Raw genomic sequence first — 26,029 nt, forward strand, 5'->3', positions numbered from 1 at the left:
GATAAGGGTTGGAGCATTCCTCGGCAGTAGAGTCTACCCATCAAGTGATAGGTCCTAGTTCAAAGCCCACTGGCAAAAAAAAAAAAAAAGAAAAAAACCCAGCGGAATGACACTGACAAGATCTTAGCAACTCCTACATGGCAGGCCAAGGCCAATACTGAAGACAAAATCTATTCCATACCTCTCTATATCTTGGAGTGTTAGAACCAGGTACCATCTTGAGAGGGGACCTATTGTTTGAGATTGAGCTACTTTCGGGATCTGAAAATAAAGAACAGTCATAAGTTAAGGAGTCTAGAAACCCTCTGTCAGTGTCTGAATGGCAGCCAGGAAGAGCGCGAGTCAGTCACAGACTTGATAAATTTAAATCACTGGGAATTGAAGCTACAAAAGTATGGTGGTCAGTGGCTCCAAGCCCAGTGACCTGAGGATTTCTGCAAGGACTGATGTCTCCCGGCTCCTGTCCTGAGCCGCAGCATTAACTTGGCCATAGTGCTGCCTCCCTGGCTTGGGCCAGGCACAACTGAGAACTCTGTGCCCAGGTCTGGTGTATCACTGGATTTCCCCAGCTTCCTCTCTGCCACAGGGTGGTTTGTGCTCAGTAAGATCTGAAGGCACTGAGGCCAGCAGAAGGAGCTCTGGGCTCCCTTACTTCTTGCCTTCCACAGATCTCAGTGCCTTTTGTTTTCCCTGTTTTCTTTTTCTCTTTTTTTTAAATGAAAGATTATTTTTTTCTTTTCTTTTACTAATTTTATTTATTTACTGTGTATGTGGTACCAAGGAACCAAACCCAGGGCCTCATGCATTCTAAGCACATTCCTTGGCCCCTCCCCACTCTCTTAAGCAGTCAGGGGACACAACTCAGCTTGGATGTGGGTGCACAACCTGGGGAGCCTCTGGAGACAGCAGGAACCTGTTCCATAGGCTATAAAGTTTGTCAGGGCAAGCAGCGGCTCTGGATATACAAAGGGAAACATAAAATGAATGTGGCCCTGAAGGTGACAATGTCCTTTGACTAGCCTGGACCAGCCCTCCACCTGCATACAGCATCAGCCTTAACAGTAGGAACTAAGATGGACTCCAGGTATAACTCACTTCCACACACTCCCCACCCCAAGTTCCCCTCCCCAATCCCTGGATTACAATGCTACAGGACCCAGAAATAAGTTTTCCCAATTCTTTCTTTTTCTTTTGTCAATCGTGGGGCCTGAACTCTGGGTCTAGGCGCTATCCTTCAGCTCTTCAGCTCAAGGCTAGTGCTCTTGAGCCACAGCACGACTTTGGGCTTTTTCTGCTTATGTGGTGCTGAAGAATTGAACCCATGGCCTTATGCATGCAAGGCAAGCGCTCTACCACTGAGCCACCTTCCCAGCCCTCTTTCTCGCATATATCTGCGCCAGTCCTGAGGCTTGAATTCAGAGCTTGAGGACTGTCTCTGAGCTTCTTTGTTCAAGGTTAGTTCTCTACCACTTGAGCCACAGCAATATTTCTGGCTTTTTCTGAGTAGTTAATTGGAGATAAGAGTCTCATGGACTTTCCTGCCCAGGCTGGCTTCAAACCGTGATCCTCAGATCTCAGCCTCCAAAGAAGCTAGGATTACATGAGTGAACTACTGGTACTTGGCTCTCATCTCTTCTTTTTCTTCCTCTTTCTCACATCCTTCTTGTTCTTTCATTTCTTTTACTTAATCTTGTATCTTCACTTTTCCCTTTCCTTGTCTTTTCCTTTATTTCATTCATTCATTACTGTTGCTTTAACATTTAACTTCATAGTTTATTCTACATTATTTTTTGCTTTCTTTTTATCTAAAATATTTTTCTTAGTACTTAGTAGTTGTACAAAACAAGGTGCATTGTGATACTTTCATACATATATGCAAAGTATCTCTAATATTTTTCCTATGATTATTGGTGATATCTCTAATTCATTTCTATTTGTATTTTTATATTTATTGTTGCTGTTATGATCGTTGTTTTCTCCTCTCTGATTTGTACTAAGGATTGAGCCCATATGAGTGGTCTGCTTACTAAAGGAACTCTTGAATAAAACAAAAAAAGACACTTGTTCCAACAAATGAATAAACAACAACTTAAAATACATAAGTATGGCTGGGTGCCAGTGGTACACACTTGAACAGCTGTAATTCTAGCTGCTTAAGGGTAAGAACTGAGGATTGAGGTTCAAAGCCAGCCATGGCAGGAAAGTCCATGAAACATATATCTCCAGATAACCACCAAACAGCTGAAAGTGGAGCTATAGCTTAAGTGGTTGAATCTTAGCCTTGAGCAAAGAAGCACAGGTATACCACCCGGGCCCTAAGTTTGACTACAGAGCTGACACAAAAAACAAACAACAACAATAAGACCCATAAATATAAAAAGGCAGCATGATTCCTTTAAATGCTGGAGCGTCCTCAAGGCTTGTCTCTCTATCATGTCTGCTTACCAAGCATATAGCTCTGAGTTCAAAACCCTAGCACCACCAAAAAAAAAAAAAGAATGCCCAGAAGTTCACAACTCTTCAGTAACTATCCAAAGATACTGCAGATGGCTAAAATCCAGATAAAGAAATCAAAAGGATCAGTGACCTCATACAAAAGAAATAAAGATGCCAATTCAAGATCAGGATGGGAAACTGAATAACTCAGCAGATAGAGGTTCTGAAAAAGAAAAACATGAAATCTTGGAAATAAAAGGCTCAGTAAACAAATAAAATTTTAAACTCAGTGGAAAGCATCACCAATAGACCAGACAAATGGTTCATCTCCATCATTCTGTGACTTCCAGGAGTCCTGTTTAGGACACTAGAACACATAACACCTGGGAAATGGAAAAGATCCAGAAGACCAGAACATGGAAGGTAGCTATAAAAATTCCAGGAGAAAGCTAAGAAGCGAAGTATAAAGACACACTCCTCATTATAGTCAGTGTGGAGAAATCTCCAACTGGTCTCCAGATCCTAAGGTGAACAAGAGAACTTCTGAGTTAAAACCACATGAAAGCCAATGGCTGCAGAAGTCTGCAGTAGTCATTCATCCCATTGGAGTTCGCACCGTGCACAGTCAGTATGTGTACCAGGAACACAAAGAAAGGCCATATAAAGGTGAAGCATAGAGGACTCAGGCTGAACATAAACCTGTATGTGTGTAGTAAGCATGTGAGAAAGGCTTAAGTGGTTACAGTTTCTAAGACATCCCAGCTCTCACACTGAAGAGAAGCCCATGGATGTGAGCAATATGAGAAAGCCTTCAGTTCTATGTGTGACTTTCAGAGACTGAAATGAACTCACAGTGAATGAACTCAGTGAAAAGACCTCCAATGTGTGTAAGCAATGTGGGAAAGCCTTTTGTTATTCCCTCCACAGAGATGAAAGGATTCACACACTGGAGAGAATCCCCACACATATAGAACTGGGAACTGCATTCTTGTTACATGCCCTTTCTAGCACTAGTGAGAATGCAGTGAAGAGAGCTATCAGTGCATGTGGAAAGCTTCTAATGTCAGCTCAGTTCACAGATATGCTAAGGACACCCTGTGGAAAGAAGCCTTGAATAGAAGAGATGTGCTGAAGTATTCAGGCGGTGTACAATTCACCAAGGAGCATTATCTGTTTTTGGAGACAAAAGACAAGTCTTAATAGGACTTGGCCCTGCTCTGTGTGTGAGGTCAATTCCAGTCTTCTGGTCTTATTTTTATCATTATGACATTCTATTTAAACACTAAAGGATTTCCAATAATGTATTTGAAAGTGTTCTCCATAAACACAAATGCCTTTTCAACTTCTAAAACAAGTCTGAAAACTGTGTATTGCAATTAGTCCCCTGCCTATGTTCTCTCTTCTATCTCTTATTTTAAGTACCCCCTTGATTAGAGGTAAGCCTCGTGTCTTTTTTTGGGGGGAGGGGGGCGGTCCAGTCGTGGGGCCTGAACTCTGGGCCTGGGCACTGTCCCTCAGCTCTTCAGCTCAAGGCTAGCGCTCTACCACTTGAGCCACAGCGCCACTTCCACCTTTTTTCTTTTTGCTTATGTGGTGCTGAGGAATCGAACCCAGGGACTCAGGCATACAAGGCAAGCGCTCTACCACTGAGCCACCTTCCCAGCCCCAAGCCTTGTATCTTTAGTATAGGAAGGCTCTACAAGCTGAGGCATCAAAGATGAGAGGGGAGAGCAAGGGGACAAGGCAGTGGTGAATGGGAAGAGAGGAGCATTTGTGTGTGAGGCCTTAGATTCTAAGTCTGATTGCCTTTGGAACCTATATATGTTTACTTGCAAAATTTCTTCCAATTGGCAGCCACACTTGTAGGGAGAGTGAAATCTTGGTGAGACAACTCTCACTAAAGAGGAGCCATTGGCTGTGTGCCCGTGGCTCACGCCTATAATCCTAACTACTCAGGAGGCTGAGATCAGAGGATCGCAGTTCAAAGCCAGCCCAGACAGGAAAGTCCGTGAGACTCTTCTCTCCAATTAACCAGAAAACCTGAAGTAGAGCTGTGGTTCAAGTGGTAGAGCGCTCACCTTGAGCTGAAGAGCTCAGGGACAGCGCACAGGCCCAGAGTTCAAACCTCATGACCAACAAAAAAAAAAAGAGGAGCAATTGTATACACCTGTTTATATACCATGTGGTTATACTTACCTTGCAAGTTTGCTGAGGCCAAGGACTTGCTTGTTGGGAAGATAACCAATATGAACCTTCAAAGAGGAAATAGAAACAATGAGCTCAATAAAGGCACAGCACATCTTTGATGGCAAAATAAGGAAATACAGGGAAACTATGCTATTCTTACATGTAAATTCATCTCCATGACAATGTATCTTTAAAACATTCAGAGGCATTCAGACAGAAAAATGAAGCAATTACGGAAGTATTTTTAAATTACATAAAGATGGCAAAAGGACATTATAGATGGATGAGTCTATTAATCAAATGACAGATTTAAAGTGTTGCTGTGATATTCCCTAATAAAGTTAAATTCTTGATATGAATGTGAAAGTGTTTTCTCTACAGACAGGAAAAAATTCTCAAGAAAGAAGGGAGAGTCTTATTTAATGGCATAAACTGTAAATAGAAATGTTGTCATTCTGCACATCACAGTGCTTAGGAATCACACTGCAGAGTGCTATTGCACAAGGGTCTCTACATCCTTTTATGTTGGCTGCCCCATTTCTAAAGGAGAGCTGGGAGAGCTCCATCATCCTGATGGAAGACAATGAACACAAGCTAATGCTGTACCTGCCAGAACATGCACCCTAAGAGACAAGTTTTATACATGACCTACCTACTATAAGGCAAAGTCACTTCTACAGTCTTTAAAGGCACCATTAAATAATAGGTAGATGTTACCTTGCTTTTAAGCCAAATACGAAGAATGAAAAACATAAGCTCTCTGGAAAAGGCTAATTAAGTAAAGGGTCATTTATAGGCAATCAATGAACCAGATATAAAATTACAGACACATCTCTCTCATCATGATTGCCAACATAAAACAGTCTTCATTCATTCAGCTAATATTTACTGATAACAATAATAATATTTACTGATACTATTACTGATGTAATATTTAGTGAATTTTTTATTTGCTGTTATTGTAGAGTGGCTATATAGAGGTATTGCAGTTACATGATTCAAGTAATGAGTGCAATTCTTTTTGAATCATGTCTCCTCTTCCCTTGCTCTCTCCTGCCTCTCTCTTGTCCCCAAACAAAAGATTTTTTTTTTCATTACGGCTATGTTTTAACGGTTTGAGAATTCTACCTCATTACCTTCCTAGAAGACAGGAGGAGAAGACACAGTAGCATCTGAACACTGGGTGTTACAAAGATAAGTTACTCTTCTATAACAAACTATATAAATAGTTATCTGTAGCTGCTTTGTATTGGGAAAGCTTTTTAGATCTTGCTCCATTTACAATACATTCTAAGGATGTATGTAGTAAATAAAGCTTTCTTTAAAGCAAAAAAAAAGTTACTCTTCTATACACTTGAAATTGCCATGCTTATTTATGCAGAACTAGAATATGCTTATAGTTTATACTATTTTTGGTCTTTATTTAGGACCTAAGACATCTAAATGTCCATTTTAGAAAATCGCCACTAAAAAATAAATAAATCACCACTAAAAAGCAAAGCTAGTAAGAACATGAATGCAGAGGTAATTATCACAGTAGGTAGGAGGATGCAATAGCCAGAGGCTAAGTACAGGACTAAATGCTTTGGGTCCAACCCATGCCAGGCCAGGGTACTAATTCTCCATATCCTCTTGGAAAAAAGAAGATGAATTTGTTTCACTTATAGCAAATAAAAGGCGGAGATGAGCCCAAAAGTTCCTTCATTAACTGTGGATGCCTCTTCTGTAGTATACTATGAAGTCCTTGGCACCCCTGTGCACGCTTCTGTCAGAAATGTTCATTCTTAAAATAGTGAAGGTTCAAATCAAACCTAGCTTTTAGGAAAGCTAGAGGCTGGAAGGAACAAATCCAGAAGGTGAGGCACGCCACAGAATTAACAGGCCTAGTCTCTTCCATAGGGGGAGGAGGGGCTATTTTAGAAGAAAACAGTAATGCAGGAGACACCACAAAATGCCAACAAAAATACAAAGTGACTCCTAACTAGCTTCTTCATAAATCCATGGAAAATGTTTGCAGTAACTGGAGAACTCAAAATACATGTTATTAGATGCTACTTAGAATTTACTTTTAATTTTGTTTGTGGTCATGCTACTGTAGATAAAAATATTTTAGAGAATGTATTGATTCACTTGTATTGATTACCAATTAACTGATGATGCTATTAATATTAATTGCTGTTGTTGGCCAGTCAATATTTCAGGGCTAATAGTGATTAAAAATAATCTTGTCTATAGTATAATATTTTATATTAATATGTTGAATGACAATTCTAATTTATTTTCAAACTGAGTTTTCTTGGGAAGGAATCCTTATCTTTTAAATAAGGAGAAACTATGGACTATATCTGGGATGTGCTTCAGCCTAATGCAATGAGGAAAGAGATATAACATGACTAGCCCTGTACTAATGATAACTCTTGAAGCTGGCTGATATGAACATGGGAGATTATTATATTAGCCATTTTATTGTTACATATGTTACAATTTTTCAATGACAAAAGTTTTCTTTAAGGAATACCACGGGCTGGGAAGTTGGCTCAGTGGTAGAGCGCTTGTCTGGCATGCATGAGGCCCTGGGTTCGATTCCTCAGCACCATACAAGCAAAAAGAAAAAAGCCGGAAATGGTGCTGTAGTTCAAGTGGTAGAGTGCTAGCCTTGAGCTGAAGAGCTGAGGGACAGCGCCCAGACCCAGAGTTCAGGCCCCACGACCAGACCCCACACACACACAAAAAAGAAGGGATACCACTATACTTACAGCTGAATATTAAAATTTAGGCTGGAAATGTGCAAGAATGGGAAAGAGTTAGAACTCCAGTACATGGCTGGGTGTATAAACAGGTGAATGTAGTAGAATTTCTTTTGCTTCTGCTTCTGCTTCTTTTGTCGGTCATGGGGATTGAACTTGGGGTCTGGCACTGTCCCTGGGCTCTTTTGGTCAAGGCTAGCACTATACCACTTTGAACCACAGTTCCAATTCCAGTTTTCTGGTTAATTGGAGATAATAGTCTCACTGCTTTCCTGTCCCCAATAGCTTTGAACCACAATCCTCAGATCTTAATCTCTTGAGTAGGTAGGAGACAGGCATGAGCCACTAGTGCCCAGCCAACTTGGGATCTTTTAATCCCATGCCTAGAGAGGTTATTCACAGAAACACATGCATATGTTTACCACGAGACAAGTGATACCAGTGTTGTTTGCAATACCCCAACCAGGATAGCGCAAATGTCCACTGGGAGAAGAACAGATAAACAGTGATACACTACTTAATGCAATAACATAGAACAGTGAAAATAAACATCTTTGTGTGCTTTGGGTATTTTCCTATGTTTGACTTCTATTTTTAATGAAAAAATAGAACTCTAACACAAATTAAAGCAAATATGAATATTTATTCAATTAAACTATGAGTATATGGGTACTCACAATACTATGTCTTGCAAGTCTTTTGTTTGAAATTTACTAATAGCCAAAATAAAATTATATAATGGTGGAGAAGAAAACAACTCTTCGTCCTAAACCCACATGTTTCAAAGGTACATTTCATTATACTTACAAAGTTAATAATGTGCCATCTAGCTTGCACTCAACTCATTTTTCCTAATATGGAAAGCAATAGAATCAAATTCAATCGATTAATACCTTAACCTCTGACCCAAGAAATCTTGCTATCACGACTGCTCATGTCATACATATGCCTTAGATCACCCTTTATTCACTCAAAATAAAGGGCAAAGATTTTCAGAACATCATCCCCAAAGATGCTACCTTGACCTCATTCTCTTCACCTTTTACCACGATATTTAATAGGAAAAAATGCCTGGGAGGCCATCTGTTGCTTTGTTTTCATTTCTGCTTCTTACCTTGGAGTTATCAGAGTAGTCAAGCTGATAGAGTAAATATTTCAATATAATGCTAAATGTTTGGGATATTTGAAATTTGTGGGCTGGGAAGGTGGCTCAGTGGTAGAGCACTTGCCTTGCATGCATGAGGCCCTGGGTTCGATTCCTCAGCACTAAACATAAGCAAAAAGAAAAAAGCCGGAAGTGGCGCTGTGGCTCAAGTGGTAGAGTGCTAGCCTTGAGCTGAAGAGCTGAGGGACAGCGCCCAGGCCCAGAGTTCAAGCCCCACGACCGGACCCAAAAAAAAAAAAAAATAGAAATTTGTAGCTCACACTTTTAAATAGAATTATACTAAGTTAAAACTTTCATTTATATGCCCTTTTAAATAGTTAGGAAATAACAAGGAATGTCTTACCCTTCCAACGAACGGAACCAGATGATGCTCACACATGGAAAACATATCTATGTCCTTCACAATCACCATCTCGTCGTGGTCCTCATCAAATATTGCATCGTTCAGGACATCTGAAATCAGAGGCTTGACTTAGTCACATTGCCAATTTTACACAAAACACAAAGTCGAAAGGATACTGTGATTAGATAGGAGAAGACAATAAGCGTTTAAAAAGGTGAATCCTCACTGAAGTATTAAAGACATATAAATGAAAGCTACTGAATTTTTCTATTAAGTTAGTAAAAGTCTTTTTTCTCTAAATTACATTCTTAACAAATCCTCGAGACAACATGTGACATAATAAATGTAGAATTACAAATAGGGTTATAGTATGAGAAAGAAGACAGGAAGACTGAAGCTAGGCGAGAGAAGAAGGCAGGCTGGAAGGGGGAATTATGGAAAATAAAAGTGGCTATTTCTGTAGGTAGACATGGGTGACTCACCATCTTTTACATTTCCTCATACTTTGTGTTCCTCTATAATGGCTATGTAGAACACCAGGTATGAGGGAAAAAGTTGCTGTTCGCTCTTTGCCTTCACAGTCCAGAACTATACATCTCTATTATCTTTTTTTTCTTTTTTTCTAGATCCAAGACCAAGACTCAAACCCAGTACCTGTGGCTACCTTCACTCACTTGCTAGCATTCTACCAACTGAGCCATGCCTCCAACCCCCCTGACCTCTATTATCAACTCCCTAGATAGCTTCCTACACCTGTAAACTTCCTCAGTGCAGGCACAAAAAAAAAAAGGAAATAAATCTGAGGAGGTTTTGGGAGACAGTGTGCTGTATAAGCTATGAACCTAGCACATACGGTCAGCTTACAACAGACATTTAAAAATGAAAAACAAAAACTTTGTTTAAAACGGTGCTCACTGAACATCACAAACTCATCTGCAAAACAGTATGTTAATTAGATAATGGGGGAAAGGGAAGACTAGAAGAATGCCCTGTCTTGAATGCTGCCTAGGAAAGGCAGGAAATATGGTACAATGTTACTATAGCGTGGCACTAATGGCAGCCAATTCCCCAATGTTGTCTGTGAGTGGCATGTGGCACTAAAACCTCTTTAGCTCTGTTGTCAAACAGGAAAAGAAGCCACAAAGAAACACAGTTATCATCTTACTTTTATAAAATTGATACATGCAGGTGCCAATGGCTCATGCCTATAATCCTCACTACTCAGGAGACTAAAATCTGAGGATTATTGTTCAAAGCCAGCCCAATCAGAAAACTCTTTGAGGCTTACTTCTAATTAGCCACCAAAAAAGCCAGAAGTAGAGTTGTGATTCAACTGATAGAGCACCGGCCTTTAGTAAAAAGGCTAAGGGACAGCACCCAGGCTCTAATTTCAAGCCCCAAAGAAAGAGGGAAGGAAAGATGGGGGGGGGGTAGAGAGAGAGGGAGAGGGGGAGAGGGAGAGGAAAAACCCCTGTACTGATGCCCACACAGCATGACCGATAAGATATAGCAAGATACCTCGCTATGATTTCAAGGATTTGGGGGATACCCAATCTACCCAGTATGACTACACAGGAGGGAGGTGATGAATACAGCTCTGCAGCCACCCACAGCTATTTTGCCCTCAGAAAGGAAGGCAGCTTGGTGAGTCACAGAGAAGATGTACAAATGTCCACCCACACTGGCTGACCTCCAGTGGCCCTGATGCTCCTCAAATAGGGGCTCGGCAGATACTGAGTCATCAGCTCAACCACAGTTCTTATCCCCTGAGTCAGGCTATTCTGAGATGCAGTTGATCGTGCGGCAGAAAATTCATTAGTGTGGTCCACAAAAGTGGACGTGTGGGGTTGCAACACACTCAGATACACACAGATATGAGTGGCTGGTAAAACCTGGGGAGAAAAAGGCTCACTGTCATTCTTTAAGTAAATATTCTTTCTCCAATAGCAGTTTTCTATTCTGAATATTCTGACCTAACCTTCGGTCATATTTCTGAAAGAAGTTCAAAAATAGCTCCTTAGTGTTCCCAGAAGTATGCCGGATTTCTCCAAGAGTTTAATATAATGTCATTACATGTGTCACCTTATGAAAAGCTTTAGCCACACAAGAAATACTCTCTCTCTCTCTCTCTTTCCTTGAAGAAAGAAAGAGGATCATCAAATGTCAGATACATTTATCTCCTTTGGCAAAGGAAATCCCCCAAATTATAATTATGCTATAATCATCAGAAAATTTGAAGGATATTCTACAAAATAAGTCAACAAGTATTTGTTTTGTTTTGAAACAAAGTCTCATCAAGTTTCCTAGGCAGGTCTCAAATTAATAATCCTCCTGCCCCAACTAACTGGGATTAAGACATATGCCACCATGCTGTCTCAATAAGTACTTAAAAAAATTTTATTGTCAAGGGGTTACAGTAAAGTATATAAGTTACATAAGTAAGGTAATAAGTACATTTCTTGTCAAACTTATTACCCTTTCCCTCATTTTTCTCCTACTTTCCCTCTCCCCTCACCCAATGCAACAAGGTTATGGAAAGACATGGAAGGATGACAGAACTATGCAGTAGGAGAGGAGGCTAGGAAATAACTAAATGCAACAGTAAAATCAAAATACGCATATACACAGGAAAGGTTAATGACATTTCACTCAACCACAGGTCCCATATACAACAGTGGGCCTGTAAGAGTATATCTCCTAATAATGTCACAGTAATCTTACTTCATGTGAGTATGATTTGACATTTACACAGTAAAATTTCCTAGTGATACACGATTGTACCTTTTCATGGAAAAATAAAACCATCGTGGCAGAAAGTACACAGGTGCTTCACCAGGAATCAGAAAAGTGGGAGAAGCATGCTGAGTAAAGAAGGTCCATGTCTTCATTCTATTGGGAGTGCTATGTTGCTAAAAATGCACATTGTCCACGTAGAGTTGGTAAGTACCATTAAATGTTAATTATACCTTAATAAAATGAACTTTATAAAAACTTTTTAAAATGTGTACTAACTTACTTTATTGTTATTATAGAGGTGAGGTACAGAGGGATTCCAATTACATGAGTCAGGTAATGAGAACCCTGCCTTTTGTGCAGTGTCTTCTGGTCCCTCATTCTCTCATAGTCCCTCCCTCCTGTCTCCACCAACAAGTTGTACATTTCACTTTCATCAATGTCCAGTGAGCTCCACTGCTGCACTTTTTCACCCCAAATCCTCAAGTTCCATATCCTCCCCCCAACTCTTCCAAAGATATAAAATGAACTTTAAAAAATAATCTTTAAGCCAGGTGCTGGTGGCTCACAACTGTAATCCTAGCTACTCAAGAGGCTGAGATCTGAGGATCATGGGTTGAAGCCACCTAAGACAGAAAATTCTGTAGTTTGGTTTTGGTTTTTTGGTCGTTTGTGGGGCTTGAACTCAGTGTCTGGGTGCTGTCCCTGAGCCTCTATGTGTTCAAGGTTAGCGCTCTACCACTTTGAGCCACAGCTGCACTTCTAAGTTTTCTGGAAGTTAATTGGAGATAAGTCTCACAGACTTTCCAACCTGAGCTGGCTTTGAACTGAAATCCTCAGATTTTAGCCTCCTGAGTAGCAAGGATTATAGGCATGAACCATTGGCACTTGGCACGTATCTATTTTATAAAAGTAAGATGACACTGTGTTTCTTGTGGCTTCTTTTCCTGTTTGACAACAGAACTGAAGAGGTTTTAACGTCACATGCCATTCAGAACAGAGGGATATGGATGGAAATGAGCTGTCACTTAATATAATCTATCAGGCAGTTTTGAGTTTGAACTCATGCAAATATTTACATACTCAAAATCAAAAGGAATAAACCCGAAATCCTCATATGATTCAATGCTTTGTGTGGTAATAAAACATTAATATGTTGCCTATATCCTATTTCATTAAATTGAACCCACACTATAAACTTGGCCTAGTCAAATCATTGTTTTTCTTCAGTAATAAAGTTCCCCAGCTATATTTACTTATGTTTTTCTCTAACATATCTGTAAGCTACCATCTTTGGATAATAAGAACAAAACACTATCACAGATTGCTTTAATTTCCTGCTTGTTATCAGCAGCAAGAAGGTAACCCTGGAAACGAGGGTTTGTGGCATTCTGTTTCTTACTGTTAGTCATAAACACAAAGGAGAATGTAGTGGCCTCCCACAGCTAAAGGTTTGTCTATACCATCATCAAACAATGTCAGTTTGAAGGGATAATATTCTCCTGCCATCAATAACTAAGCAATGACAGTATACAACACTGCACAGCAGCCATCTCTCAGGAAGTTAGCCTGCTAGGTAGAACCCCTTATGGTCTTAAACCCCTACTGGTTTTACAAATAAGAAAGAGAGAGAGAGAGAGAGAAAGAGAGAGAGAGAGAGAGAGAGTCTATATACTTCTGGAATTAAACCAACTCGTTACTTACAAGGAGAAGCTAAGCCCAACTGATGGAGAAAGTAGTACATCATTGGTCCAAACCCTCCTAGTACCAGCTAACATCAGAGCTGTCTCTATTGGCATATAGCACTTATTTCTTTGTGCCTTTTAGTACTGTGATTACTTGAGCTTATTTTCCCAACCCATTTGGGTTATATAAGCTTCTGGAAGGTAACTGTTGTATCTTAAGGCTGTTGGAGTTTCAGAATGTCCTGGAGTACCATGCACAAAGCTGGAGTTAAACACAGATCCACCTATGTTTATCCAATTAATATGTCCATCTTGACCTTGTAGTTCACTTCTTTAAAACAGATTTGAAGATAAAGGAACTCATAGGGTGAAGAGAATGTAAGAAGCCTCACTACAGCTTTATAGGTAATTGCAAAAGCTGGTGACTTAGCTGTGAATTACTCCATTTGGATGCAGCTACCCCCTACAATAAGATCTAGCAATGAAAGTGAGTGATTCTAAGCCTCATTTATAAATAAATCCCTGGAAAAGCATGGAGGTAGAGCATAATCCACTTACATCAAGTAGAAACAATGCTACACATTTGTTAGAGACATTCTATGTAAAAAATGAAATTATATGTATCTCATACATGGATTTCAGACCTAAAATACAATCTCCCATGTAAACATACACAAAGACATATGCTTTATATATGAGTTAATTAAAGCATAGTACACACAAGAGTGAAAAATTAACAGTTTAACAAAATGAATATCAAGAAAGCTGAAAGGAGATTGAAGAGGGGGTTAGTGCAAGAGGAGGATGAATGATAAAGGGAACAGAAAAACACAATTATTCAATGTACAGGAAGTAGAAAACATCAAGTTGAGTCTGGGAGAAGGAATGGGATGGGAGAAGGATGGAAGGAGTCATTCTGATCAAGAAGCACTGGAGGGGCTGGGAAAGTGGCTCAGTGTTAGAGCACTTGCCTTGCATGCTCGAGCCTCTGGGTTCGATTCCTCAGCATCACATAAGAAAAAAGCTGGAAGTGACGCTGTGGGGCTCAAGTGGTAGAGTGCTAGCCTTGAGCTGAAGAGCTGAGGGACAGCGCCCAGGCCCAGAGTTCAGGCCCCACGACTGGACCCCCCCCCCCCAAAAAAAAAAGAAGCACTGGAGTGCTCGCTTTGGTAGCACATATACTAAAATTGGAACGATACAGAGAAGATTAGCATGGCCCCTGCGCAAGGATGACATGCAAATTTGCGAAGCGTTCCATAAAGGAAAAAAAAGAAGCACTGGACACAGATAAACATGTATAACCTTTTGAAAGAAGGAAAAGAGGAAGGAAGGAAGGAAGGAAGGACAGAAGGAAGGAAGAAGGAAGGAAGGAAGGAAGAAAGGAAGGAGAAGAAGGAAGGAAGGAGAAAGAAAGAAGGAAGGAAGGAGAAAGAAAGAAGGAAGGAAGGAAGGAAAGAGAAAAAGAAAAGAAAGAAATGTCACTCAAAAAAAGTGTAAGAGACTAACCAGTATAGTTGTTACTTCTATGGTAAGAAGATAACATCAGCAAGTAACAAAAGTATGTGAGTGTGAGTGTTTGTGTGTATACATGCATGCATATTTTAAAAAGCCAGGTGCCAGTGGCTAATGCCTGTAATCCTAGGAACATGGTTCAAAGCCAGTGCTGGCAAAAAAAAGTCTATGAGACTCTTACCTCCAATTAGCTGCAAAAAAGCCAAAAGTGGAGCTGTGGCTCAAGTGGTAGAGAGCACTAGTCAAGCACAAAAGCTCAGCACCGCACCCAAGCCCTGGGATCAAGCCCCAGAACCAGCATACAAAATAGAAAAGGAAAGAAAGAAATTTACATTTCTTTTAAGGTATTAAAATATATCTGAAAGCTGGGCACTAGAAGCTCATACCTATAATCCTAGTTACTCAGGAGGCTGAGATCTAAAAATTGTAGTTTGAAGTCAGCCTGGGCAGAAAAGTCCATGAGACTTTTATCTCCAACTAACTGCAAAATATCAGAAGAGGAGTTGTGACTCAAGTAGAAAAGCATCAGCCTTGAACAAGAGCTAAGGTATAGGACCGAGGCCCTGAGTTCAAGCCCCAGTACGAGTATACACACACACACACACACACACACACACACACACACACACACACACACAGAGCTGAGGTTACTGAAACATGTGCTCTTGGCTATTCTGTTTCCAGGCATGTTTCTTCAATAACTGCACTACTGGTGAGTTACTCCCATCCTTGGCTGGTCCAGCCACAAATACTACACCAATTGGTGAGGGTTTACGTTCCATAAAGAAAATTGCTCAGTAACACTCTGTTCCTGATTATAATAGTGTTCATTGCATTTACTTATAAGATATAGAAATAATGTAATGGAAATTTACAGCACAGATAATCTCTCCACCCACACACCATTCTTTAGCTGCCATTCAGGGGAGCCTGACATCAGATGCACAGGGGATCAGAGTGTAGAATGGTGACGTAGAAGAACAAATGAGGAGCCCAGAGACCTGTGTTCTAGTGTGAGCTTTGTGCAGATCGTATGATTTGCTCCCCAGAATCCTCACAGGTTAGAGGATGGGTTTGAGAGAGGAGCCTAACGTCACTGTCAGCTCCCCATTTCTCTCAGATCTGGGACAGTGAAACCAATGCTAAAGGACAACAGTTACCCTCAAGCTCCACAGCCAGTTTCTTGAGATGTGTGGCATTCAGTGAGCAGGGGATTTCTGTTCTGAAGTGGGAAAAAATTTCAAACTATTCAGCTTCATTCATAAATAAAACTACAGGCTGCTAAACATATAGGTTACATGATCAACTCTCAAAAGCCATCAAGCCAAACAAACCTCATTCAGGTCTCAGGGAGCTACTCGGAGTATTTCTTGTTTATCAAAATTAGAGACTTCAAGGGTGTCTAAGAGAGCAAAACAAAGCGTATTCAATGAGTCATCCTTTAAAAAAAACGGCAGACACTTGTCAAATTCAGTTCTTTAATTGGATAATTTTGTATATCTTTCACAATCCAGCTGTTAAAAGTGAATCTTACAAAACAGATGGTTATAACAAGGTCCTGTTCACAGTAGTCCTAAAGAAAGAACACACTGATATAAGAAACCATCCATTTGCTTTAAAAAGCTTCCCACAACAAACAGGCTCATTCATATCACCTGTCACTCACTCTCAACTGTCTCACTTGCTTTGTATGAGATTTCATACAGACAGTGTTGAGGAACCACTTGCAATCCTACCCAAGTAAGTACCAGCAGGATGTACCAGCCACCACCATCAGTGACAAATGATTAAGGGCCAAGAGAATCAACCAACAAAGCAGAGGTCTCCAAATATGGCCAATCGGGTAGAGTTTTAAAATATATAGCTTCCCCCATGGTTTTCCTTATTTGCAATAATTAGCATATGTCTAGGATAATCTTAGCAGATGAGCAGAATAGCTCAATAGCTACGTATATATGACCATATAATGATGCTAAGCTAAATGAACTCAAAGACATGGACACAAGAGGCTTTTCTTTACTGTTGTTTTTAAATGTTCGATGTGATTTTTTTTATTTTTTGTGTTCTTCCCCTTATGGTATATCCCTTGTTGTCACTATATTTGATTTTGGTACACTGGGTATTGTAAATATGTTTATCTGAATTAGGGAAGGGCAACAACAAAATGGTGAGACAAAGGACAAGGGGGAATCACTGCAAGAGCGATATTTACCAGACTATGTTGGAAATGATCTGTACAACCTGGGGGGTGATGGGGAAGGGAAAGTGGGAGAAAAATGAGGAAGTAAACAAGTTTGACAAGAAATGTACTTATTACCTTACTTATGTAACTGCAACCTTGACAATAAAAATAATACGTATATATACTACAGAGAGAAAGAAGAGAGAGAGAGAGAGACAGAAATAGCTTCCCAAATAACCCTGAGAAAATCATACTCACTAGGGGTGGCTGTAAGCTCAAGATTATGTCTTTTTTTATTTTGGCCAGTGTTGGGGCCAGGGTATTGTCTCTACTTAAGGCTGGTGTTCTACCACTTGAGCTATAGCTCCACTTCTGGCTTTTCAATAGTTAACTGGAGATTTAAAAATCTCATGCATTTTCCTGATGGGTTAACTTTGAACTGTCATCTTCAGATCTCAGCTGTGTGAGTAGCTAGTATTACAGGTGTGAGCCACCAGCACCTGGCTAGATTATATATTAATAAACAACCTAGAAGGTCAAGAATGGTGGCTCACATTTGTAATCCCAGCTACCCAGGAGGTAGAGAGTAGTAGTTCTAGACAAGCTGAAGGAGAAAAATCCATGCAACTTTAACCTCAATGGAGAGAAACTGAATGCTGTGGTGTGTGCTTATCATCCTAGAAACTATGGAGAAATTAAAATAGGCAGATCATGGCCCAAGTCTTCACCCAGCAGGAAGTAAGACCATATGTCCAAAGTAGCCAGTGAATGACAGAGCTACAAGTATGTCTCAATTGGTGCACTTATTGTTTTAGCTGTACAGGAAGCATAAACAGGAGAATGGTGGTTCAGCCTGAGCCAGAAAATATATGTAAGACCCCATCCAGAACGAAACTAAAGCAAAAAGGATTGCAATGTAGTTTACCTGTACAGTGCCTGTTTTGCAAGCACAAGGCCCTAAATTTCAAGCCCAGTACTGCCATAAAAAAAAAAAAATGGAGGAGCTGAGGCATAGCCAAGTGGTGAATTGCTCGCCTAGCATTCACAAGGCCCTAGGTTCAATTCCCAGCATAAGTAAATAAACAAACCAGCAAACAAACTCGGAATTTTTATAATATTGAGATGAGAGCATAGGATTTTGAGAGGTTGGTGACAGTGCCTAAGGACTGAAAACAGACCAACTGCTTGCCTAAATTTGCTGTTTAGCAAGAGGAACTGCTGACAACTACTATGAACCCTCATATCATCACCAAGACAGAAGATGGTGAGTCCTTGAGGGTGGAGGGGGCAACTGCCTAGCCAATGCTAGGCCCCGAGTTCAAACTCCAGTACCATTGAAGGAGGAGGAAGAGGAGGAGGAAGAGGAGGGGGAGGGGGAGGAGGAAGGGGAGGGGGAAAAGGAGGGGGAAGAGGAGGAGGAAGAGGGGAAAGGAAGGGGGAGGGGGAGGAGGGGGAGGGGGAGGGGGAGGGGAGGAGGAGAAGAAGAAAAGATAAAGATTTGTGATCCAGTCATTAGAAACAACACAAAGTAGACTACCCACCCACTCAAGTGGGTCTGGTTGCTGCACCGGGCAGAAACTACTTTCCCTTCTGTTTTAGAGTCCTTTTCAAATTAAGTTATGCACATAGTTCATGACCTCTCCTTGGCTCTGATACACTTTGCATTAATTTAAAAAGTTACCATGCTCATGTTACAGTGTCTGTAACACTGTCATTTAGAAACACAGTACTTGCCCAAGAATAGCTAGCAAGTTAGCTAGCTAAGCAGAGATTAGTCTTCTGCCTCTGAGCCAGAGTCCTGGTCTGCAGCCACCAGGAGCAAACCTGACCTTCTGGAACTATGGACCCAATCAGGAGATCCCTAAGGCAGGCTGAGGTCAGCCATGGGGTGACAAGGTCCAATGACAGCAGAGGAAGAGAGGAAAGCAAATCCAATTCTTAAACAGAAAAGCAAAGTAGTGATGGAGGCTGAAGACAGGATGAAAGCTATCTGTCAACTCAGGAGAGCAGATCAGAGAGAGAGAGAGGAGAGAGAGAGAAGAGAGAGAGAGAGAGAGAGAGAGAGAGAGAGAGAGAGAGAGAGAGAGAACTAAGACCTATGGTCAGCCAGGTCTGGGGAGGATACACAGTTATAAAACACTGTTTTACCAACTAGCTATCCAGTTTCTGTAAAGGAAAGTTCAGTAATGTCATTCTACTTTGACCTTTACTTAAAAAAAAAAAAAAATCAAACAGGAACAGTTTTATGAAAAAAAGAGAATCCCAATAAATCTTCAAACTAATAAGAAGGATTTTTTTTAAAGGAACTTCTCCAGAGATGCCTATCTTAGGAAGAAAGAAAAAAAAGAAAGGAAGGAAAGATGGGAGGGAGGGGGGAGAAAGGGAGGAAGGAAGGAAGGAAGGAAGGGAGGGAGGGAGGGAGGGAGGAAGGGTGAGAGGGAGGGAGGGAGAGAGAGAGAGAGAGAAAGAAAGAAAGAAAGAATTGCTCTTCATCAGGCACTAGTGGTACATACTTGTAACCCTAACTATTTAGGAGGCTGAGATCTGAGGATTGAGATTTGAAGCCAGCCCAGGCAGTGAGTCAGTGAGACTCAGAAGTCAGTGAGACTCTAATATCCAATTAACCACTAAAAAGCTGGAAGTGGAGCTGTGGCTCAAGTGAAAAGCCTTGAGTGAAAAAGACAAGCAAGAATATGAAGCCCTGAGTATGAGCCCCAGCTCACACTCAGAAAGGAGGAACAGAGAAGCAGGGAGGGGAGAAAGAAAGGAAGAAGGAAAAGGAGAGAGAGGAGGAGGGAGAGAGAGTTGGAGAGGGAGGAGGAGGAGAATTAATTGCTCTTAACACCAACTACAAGTCTTTAAATCTTCAAGCTCAAATGAGTGTCTCCTGGTTGTGACATCATGGGAGGTTTATAGCATTTGTACTGAAAGTATTCCCCTTGAGTTTAAACCAACCTTTAGAGTTAACTTCCATGTCCTATGAGGGAAGAGAAACAAAGGAAACAAGAAAAGAAATTTGACATCATAAAGGTGAAATAACTTTCCATCTCTGATGGGGAAGTGTTATGGGTAGGGAGAACAGGAAAAGTTAAAAATCATTAGTAAAAGCCGGGCGCTGGTGGCTCACGCCTGTAATCCTAGCTACTCAGGAGGCTGAGATCTGAGGATCGAGGTTCAAAGCCAGCCCGGGCAGGAGAGAACGTGAGACTCCTATCTCCAATAAACCACCAGAAAACCGGAAGTGGCTGTAGCTCAAGTGGTAGAGTGCTCGCCTTGAGCTGAAGAGCTGAGGGACAGCGCCCAGGCCCAGAGTTCAAGCCCCACGACCGACCAAAAAAAAAAAAAAAATCATTAGTAAAAGCCATTTGGGACAACTGAAGAAATATGCACATAGATTAGGCATTTTAATAAGCTTGGAGTAAGTTAAGAGGCAGACCAAACCAGGTGGGTATAGTCTGAGCTACACAGTGAGACCTTGCCCTCCCCTGGTCCCCCAAAAGATAAGCAAATACATGTCTCTGCTTTACTACCTGTAAAAGAACAGACTGCGTCAATACGGCAGCATGTTCATTTGTATTTAGGTTGTAGGAATATGTGCCCCTATACAATTTTGTCTAAGTGGTGCATATATATGTGTCCATTATACTATTTTGTCTATTTTTATGTTTGGAAATTTTTTACCACAAAAAATAAGAATGAAGAATTTTAAAGCATGATCCTGAGTATTCCGTCTTACCCAATGAATTTAACAATTGCTTTTCCAGTTGATAGAAAGCCCTGATTAATAATAGACTGAAATCTCAAGTGCTAGTAAAGCTAGCGCTTGGTTATGGCCCGGTAGAAGTGACTGGAGCACTCCAGCAAGGAACAGAGAGAGGAGTCTACATAAAGGCTTCATCTAATCAAAGGCCTACAGATTCCAAGCCCACCAACCCTGAAGGTGAAGAATCTTTTCAGAACATCTGCATCATAAGAAAAGATTCCTGTTACTATAGAAACGGTTTCCACTCAGTGGCCATTTCCAGGGAAAACAGCACCCCAGGCACTGAAAGGACCCTGAGGTATTTGCTGTGCCCTCATCTGCTGGAAATCAACCTGCCCACAGCACTGCAAACCCTCTCAAGACCAGCTGTGCTCCCTGAAGAGAGAACCAGGGTAACTTGTCTGGACTCACACACTAGTTAGCAGGGATGCTATGACTAGCTGAGCCTAGGTGCTCTTCCTATTTTGCAAGAGGGACTTTTCTTGATCCACTAAACACCAAATGGATCTTAGAATCAATGAACAGAACTTCTACCACACCAAAGAAGAAGTTCAAGGACTTGCATCTCTCTCTTACAAACCATTTCATCCCTTTAAAAAAAAATAATAGCTGGGAGCCGGTGGCTTATGCCTGTAATCCTAGCTACTCAGGAGGCTGAGATCTGAGGATGGTGGTTCAAAAACAGCCCAGGCAGGAAAGTCCGTGAGACTCATCTCATTAACCACCAGAAAACTGAAAGTGATACTGTGGCTCAAGTGGTAGAGCACCTGCCTTGAGCTGAAGAGCTTAAGGACAGTGCCCAGGCCCAGAGTTCACGCCCCATGACTGGCCAAAATAATAATAAATAATAATAATAATAAAAGGGGAAAAAAGACATACTAGCATGAAATTAAAATTAGCATAGGTAGCTACTCCAAGAGCCTAAGAACTGAGGATCATGGTTTGGGGCAAAAAAGTCCACAAGAACCTATCACCAATCAACTAATATAAAACTGAACTAGAGGCAAGGTTCAAGTGGTAAAGTCCCCGCTGTGAACAAGAAAAGTGAGCAAGTACAATGCACTGAGCTCAAGCCCGGGTACTGTCAGGAAAACAAAACGCAAAAAACCCATGGGCGTTTATGGTGTCAGTCCAACTAGGCGCTCTTAGCTTCCTGCTCCCCATAGTTGAAGGCAGATAGTTTCTGAGGGACCGAGTGGCACACCTACTCAGTGCCCATGAAGTCATGACAGCACATGCGAAGGGTGGTGGTCAGTTATAGGTATGATCTACAGCAGTGCTACCTTGAAGTAAACTAAGAGAAAGGCAATGCCTTCACTTAGCAAACAGCCTCTTCTCATTTAACTCCAGCACATAGAGTCCTTCACTGCTGCTAATGGTCATCATACCACAGGTCCGTTAACTACAGTGGTATGTGCTTTAAACTATGTTACTGAGCAATTCTTGTTTGGAATGCTTTCCACTGGTGTCTGTCAGGCCTCTGATTCCTACTTAGAACAAGTAAAAACTAAAACATGTTACCTAAAGTTTACCACACTTCACACCAAGAATCATGTGCTCCTGGGGAAGCTGAAACATTAAGACTAACCAGACCACCAAAGAACTCAACCCACAACTCAGCAACAGCCAATTTCCTCTACTAAACCAGGGTGCTTACCTAAAGAGCTCCAGAGAATTTAAAGTCCAGATAAGTAGAGGAGAGCAGGGAAGCTTCCCAAGGTCTCAGTAGAAGGGTAAAATGAGACACACAAGGAACTTCAAGAATTACCAATGCACTAAATTGAAATACTGAACTGCTTTATGTGAGGAAATGGTAAAAACGTTGAGGTTTGAGGCCAGCCAAAACATGAGACCCTATCTAACCTAACTAGGGCCTCTTTTCATAGATGGGCTTACAGGCATACACTGTACGTACGCTGATTCATGAAGGGATCAAGATAAAGAACTGACAGAATGTGAACTCAAATGACCAACATCATTTCCCATCACACGCCACCATTATCTTGCTTATTGGTTGCATTGGAATCTCACTAACTTTTCTGAGTACTGTGTGTTGAACTCAGGACCTGGTACTCTCACTTAGATTTTCACTCAGAGCTTGCACTCTGCCACTTGAGCCACATCTATACTTCCAGTGTTTTGCTGGTTAAATGGAAACTCTTAAGGACTCTCCTGGGCTGCCTTTGAACCTCAGTCCTCAAATCTCAGCCTCCTGAGTAGCTAGGATTATAGGTGTGAGCCTTTGTTATCTAGCTCATTAATTTTTAATAAATTATTTTTTTCCAGATTCAGCTCAAATCTACTCCATGGTAATACTTTCTAGTCTCTCTGCCAGTAGTACGTATTTTCTTTCTGACCATATGGAATCCCTTTTGGTTCTCCTTCCAGGAACTTGGTGTCTGGTCCCCGCAAGAATGCACCATGGGTTCCCTGAGGGCAAAGACCAGACCAATTAGCCTTGCTTCCCCTTAAACTCAAACTCATGGTACTTCACAGAGTTGGTGTTTGATACACACACACACACACACACACACACAGGTATCAGTCCTAAAGATTTTTTTAAATAAGGAAATATAGCACAATACATATAAAATCACCAATGGTAAGGAAGCTGAGATTTGAGGATTATGGTTCAAAGCCAGTCTGGGCAGGAAAGTCCATGAAACTCCTATCTCCGATTAACCACCAAAAAGCCAGAAGTAGAGCTGTGGCTCCAGGGGTAGATTGCTAGGCTTGAGCAAAAGAGCCCAGGCCCAGGCCCTGAGTGCAAGCCCAGAACCAGCACCACTCTGGCCCCCCTCCCCCCGCCCAAAAAGAATACGGAATAAGTTACTAAATCAAACAAGAATGACACAGGTTTTTGTCTAGTTAAATTATGTTACTATGGATGAACCTTGAAAACACTGTGCTCAGTGAAGTAACGCCAGCTTCCTTAGCATTCAATAGACATATTAGCCCATTGAATCCTCACAATAGCCCTGTGGGATAGTGTATATTATTAATATACAATGGAGGCACAGTGAATAACTCACACAGTTGATAGTTTTGAGGTTTTCAAAACCAGGTTATTTGGCTCAAGTCTACAATGTCTTGAGACTTCTTTTCTGAGAGCCTGATTAATCATCCCATACAATATGTACATCATAATACCACTATATATTCTATAAATATCATTATAATTTTTCATTCTTAAAACTCTAAGTATTAAAAATAGTTTAAAATGTGTAATAACTACCTAGTTTTTTCTCCTATTTTTGAACACCAGATGTCTTATATCCAGGAGTAAAATATCCACAACTAATAATAAAGCTAGAGAAGAATGAATAGATTATAGAATAGCCAAAGGACTACATCCAAAGGAATGGATGCAACATTTTAGACTGGACGTTAGTGGTTTTCCTTTGGAGAAGGGCTGCTCAATGGAAGAGGCATCTTTGGAGCTGAATGCAGGAGAAAGGAGTCCCAGTAGAGTAGGTAGCAGAGTATATGCTGTTTCACTGGCTTTCCCAGTATACTCCCTCTACAGGCCCTGCCCTCCACAGACCCTGGACAGGACAATCCTACCTCCTTCATGACTTCACAACCACAGAGGACAAGCCCAAGGATGAAAGATTGAGAAGATGGATTTTCTCAGAGATTTTTAGAACCAAAGCACTCTAGTTACAGACATCTTCCTTTTAAAACTGTTCCCCTCCAACTTTTTTTTTTTTTTGGTTGGTCGTGGGGCCTGTTGAACTCTGGGCCTGGGCGCTATCCCTGCGCTCTTCAGCTCAAGGCAAGCGCTCTACTGCTTGAGCCACAGCGCCACTTCCGGTTTTCTAGTGGTTTATTGGGAGATAAGGGTCTCAGGGACTTTCCTGCCCGGGCTGGCTTTGAACCGCGATCCTCAGATCTCAGCCTCCTGAGTAGCTAGGATTACAGGCGTGAGCCATCAGCGCCTAGCTTTCCCTCCAACATTTATACTCTTGGATCTCCTGGCTCTGGTGCCTCCAAGACTGTCCTTGAGTTTTTCTGTCACCCTTTCTAACTAAATGTAAACATCTATAGTTTAGGGTACTCTTCATCTCCATTGAATTCCACCTTTGAAGAATTCAGCTACTCCTTCCCCCATGGTATAACCCCTGTTTTCACTGTATTTGATGTTGGTATAATTTGGGGAGCGGAGAAAACACAAATTGTTTAAATAGGGATACAGGTTAACCCATTGCAACAATGAGATGTACAAGATGCTATGTCAAAAAACAAACTTTACAATTTAGGCAGGTGAGATGGGGGGAGTTATAGTTGTGGAGATGGGAGGGAAGGGATGGTAGGGGAAAAACAAAGGAGGAGGCAACAATGCTTGATAAGAAGTGTACTCATTACCTTGCTCATGTAACTGTAACCCCTCTGTACAGTATTTTCACAACAAAAGACATTTAAAAAAGGAAGATAATAGCATAAAAAAGAAGATAGTAGCCATAAAAAAAGAATTCAGTTACTTTGTCAGCTTCAACTGTCACAAATTTAAATCTTCAACTGTCTGGATACTGGTGGTTCACACCTATAATCCTAGCTACTCAGGAAGCTGAGATCTGAGTAATATTGTTCAAACCTAGCCTAGGCAGAAAATTTAAGCCTTTAAATACTTCAGAACTTATCAAAGAGTTACAAGAGCAGTCCAAAGTCCTTTTACACCTTCTTTAAAGAAGGCTAGCTTCAGGCACTGGTGGCTCATGCCTGTAATCATAGCTGCTCTGGAGGCTGAGAGTTGAGGATCATGGTTCAAAGCCAGTCCAGGCAGGAAAGTCTATGAGATTCTTATCTTCAATAAAACTATTCAGAAAAAGCCAGAATTAGCACTGTGGCTCAAGTGGTAGAGTGCTAGCTTTGAACAAACGAAGCTCAGGGACAGCACCCAGGCCCTGAGTTCAAGCCTTGGTGCCAGCACAAACCAAAAACAAAAACAAAAACTCTAGCTAATAACTTAAAAATTAAAGATCCATACATAATTAGTTTGCCTTTCTAATAAATACCAAATTTAGACAGCCACTAATAGCTGCAAAAATAAAATAAAATAAGTAAAATACTGGGGGGAAAATCTGTAATTGACAATGTGATTTACAGAAATCATCCTGACATATTTCTGTGAGGAGGGTTATGGGTAGGAGAGACAAAGCAGACAGACCCAAGGGGTAGGGGAATTACCACTGAGGCTGTACAATGGGGACCCAAAAAAAAAAAAAAAAAAGTACCTTTGTACAACAGAGTGAAAACTTGCAATCCTAACATGATGC

The 26,029-nt window shown here is 41.0% G+C and overlaps 1 protein-coding gene and 1 non-coding gene across 2 annotated transcripts in view; one reads left to right on the plus strand and one right to left on the minus strand.

Moving 5' to 3' along the window:
- Positions 1-26,029, minus strand: part of Gch1 (GTP cyclohydrolase 1) — a 48,222-nt gene that overhangs the window by 15,007 nt on the left and 7,186 nt on the right. The window contains exons 2-3 of the mRNA XM_042682564.1: positions 8,879-8,988; positions 4,633-4,688 (exon numbers count right to left, since the gene is read on the minus strand). Coding sequence (XP_042538498.1) covers positions 4,633-4,688; positions 8,879-8,988 — 166 coding nt within the window. The remainder of the gene's footprint in view (positions 1-4,632; positions 4,689-8,878; positions 8,989-26,029) is intronic.
- LOC122110114 lies at positions 14,454-14,560 on the plus strand. The gene has a single exon (XR_006147821.1). It is a non-coding gene; the product is annotated as a U6 spliceosomal RNA (small nuclear RNA).

This window comes from Dipodomys spectabilis, unplaced genomic scaffold (genome assembly GCF_019054845.1).
Source record: "Dipodomys spectabilis isolate Male_0828 unplaced genomic scaffold, ASM1905484v1 ptg000073l, whole genome shotgun sequence".
NCBI classification, from domain to species: domain Eukaryota; kingdom Metazoa; phylum Chordata; class Mammalia; order Rodentia; family Heteromyidae; genus Dipodomys; species Dipodomys spectabilis.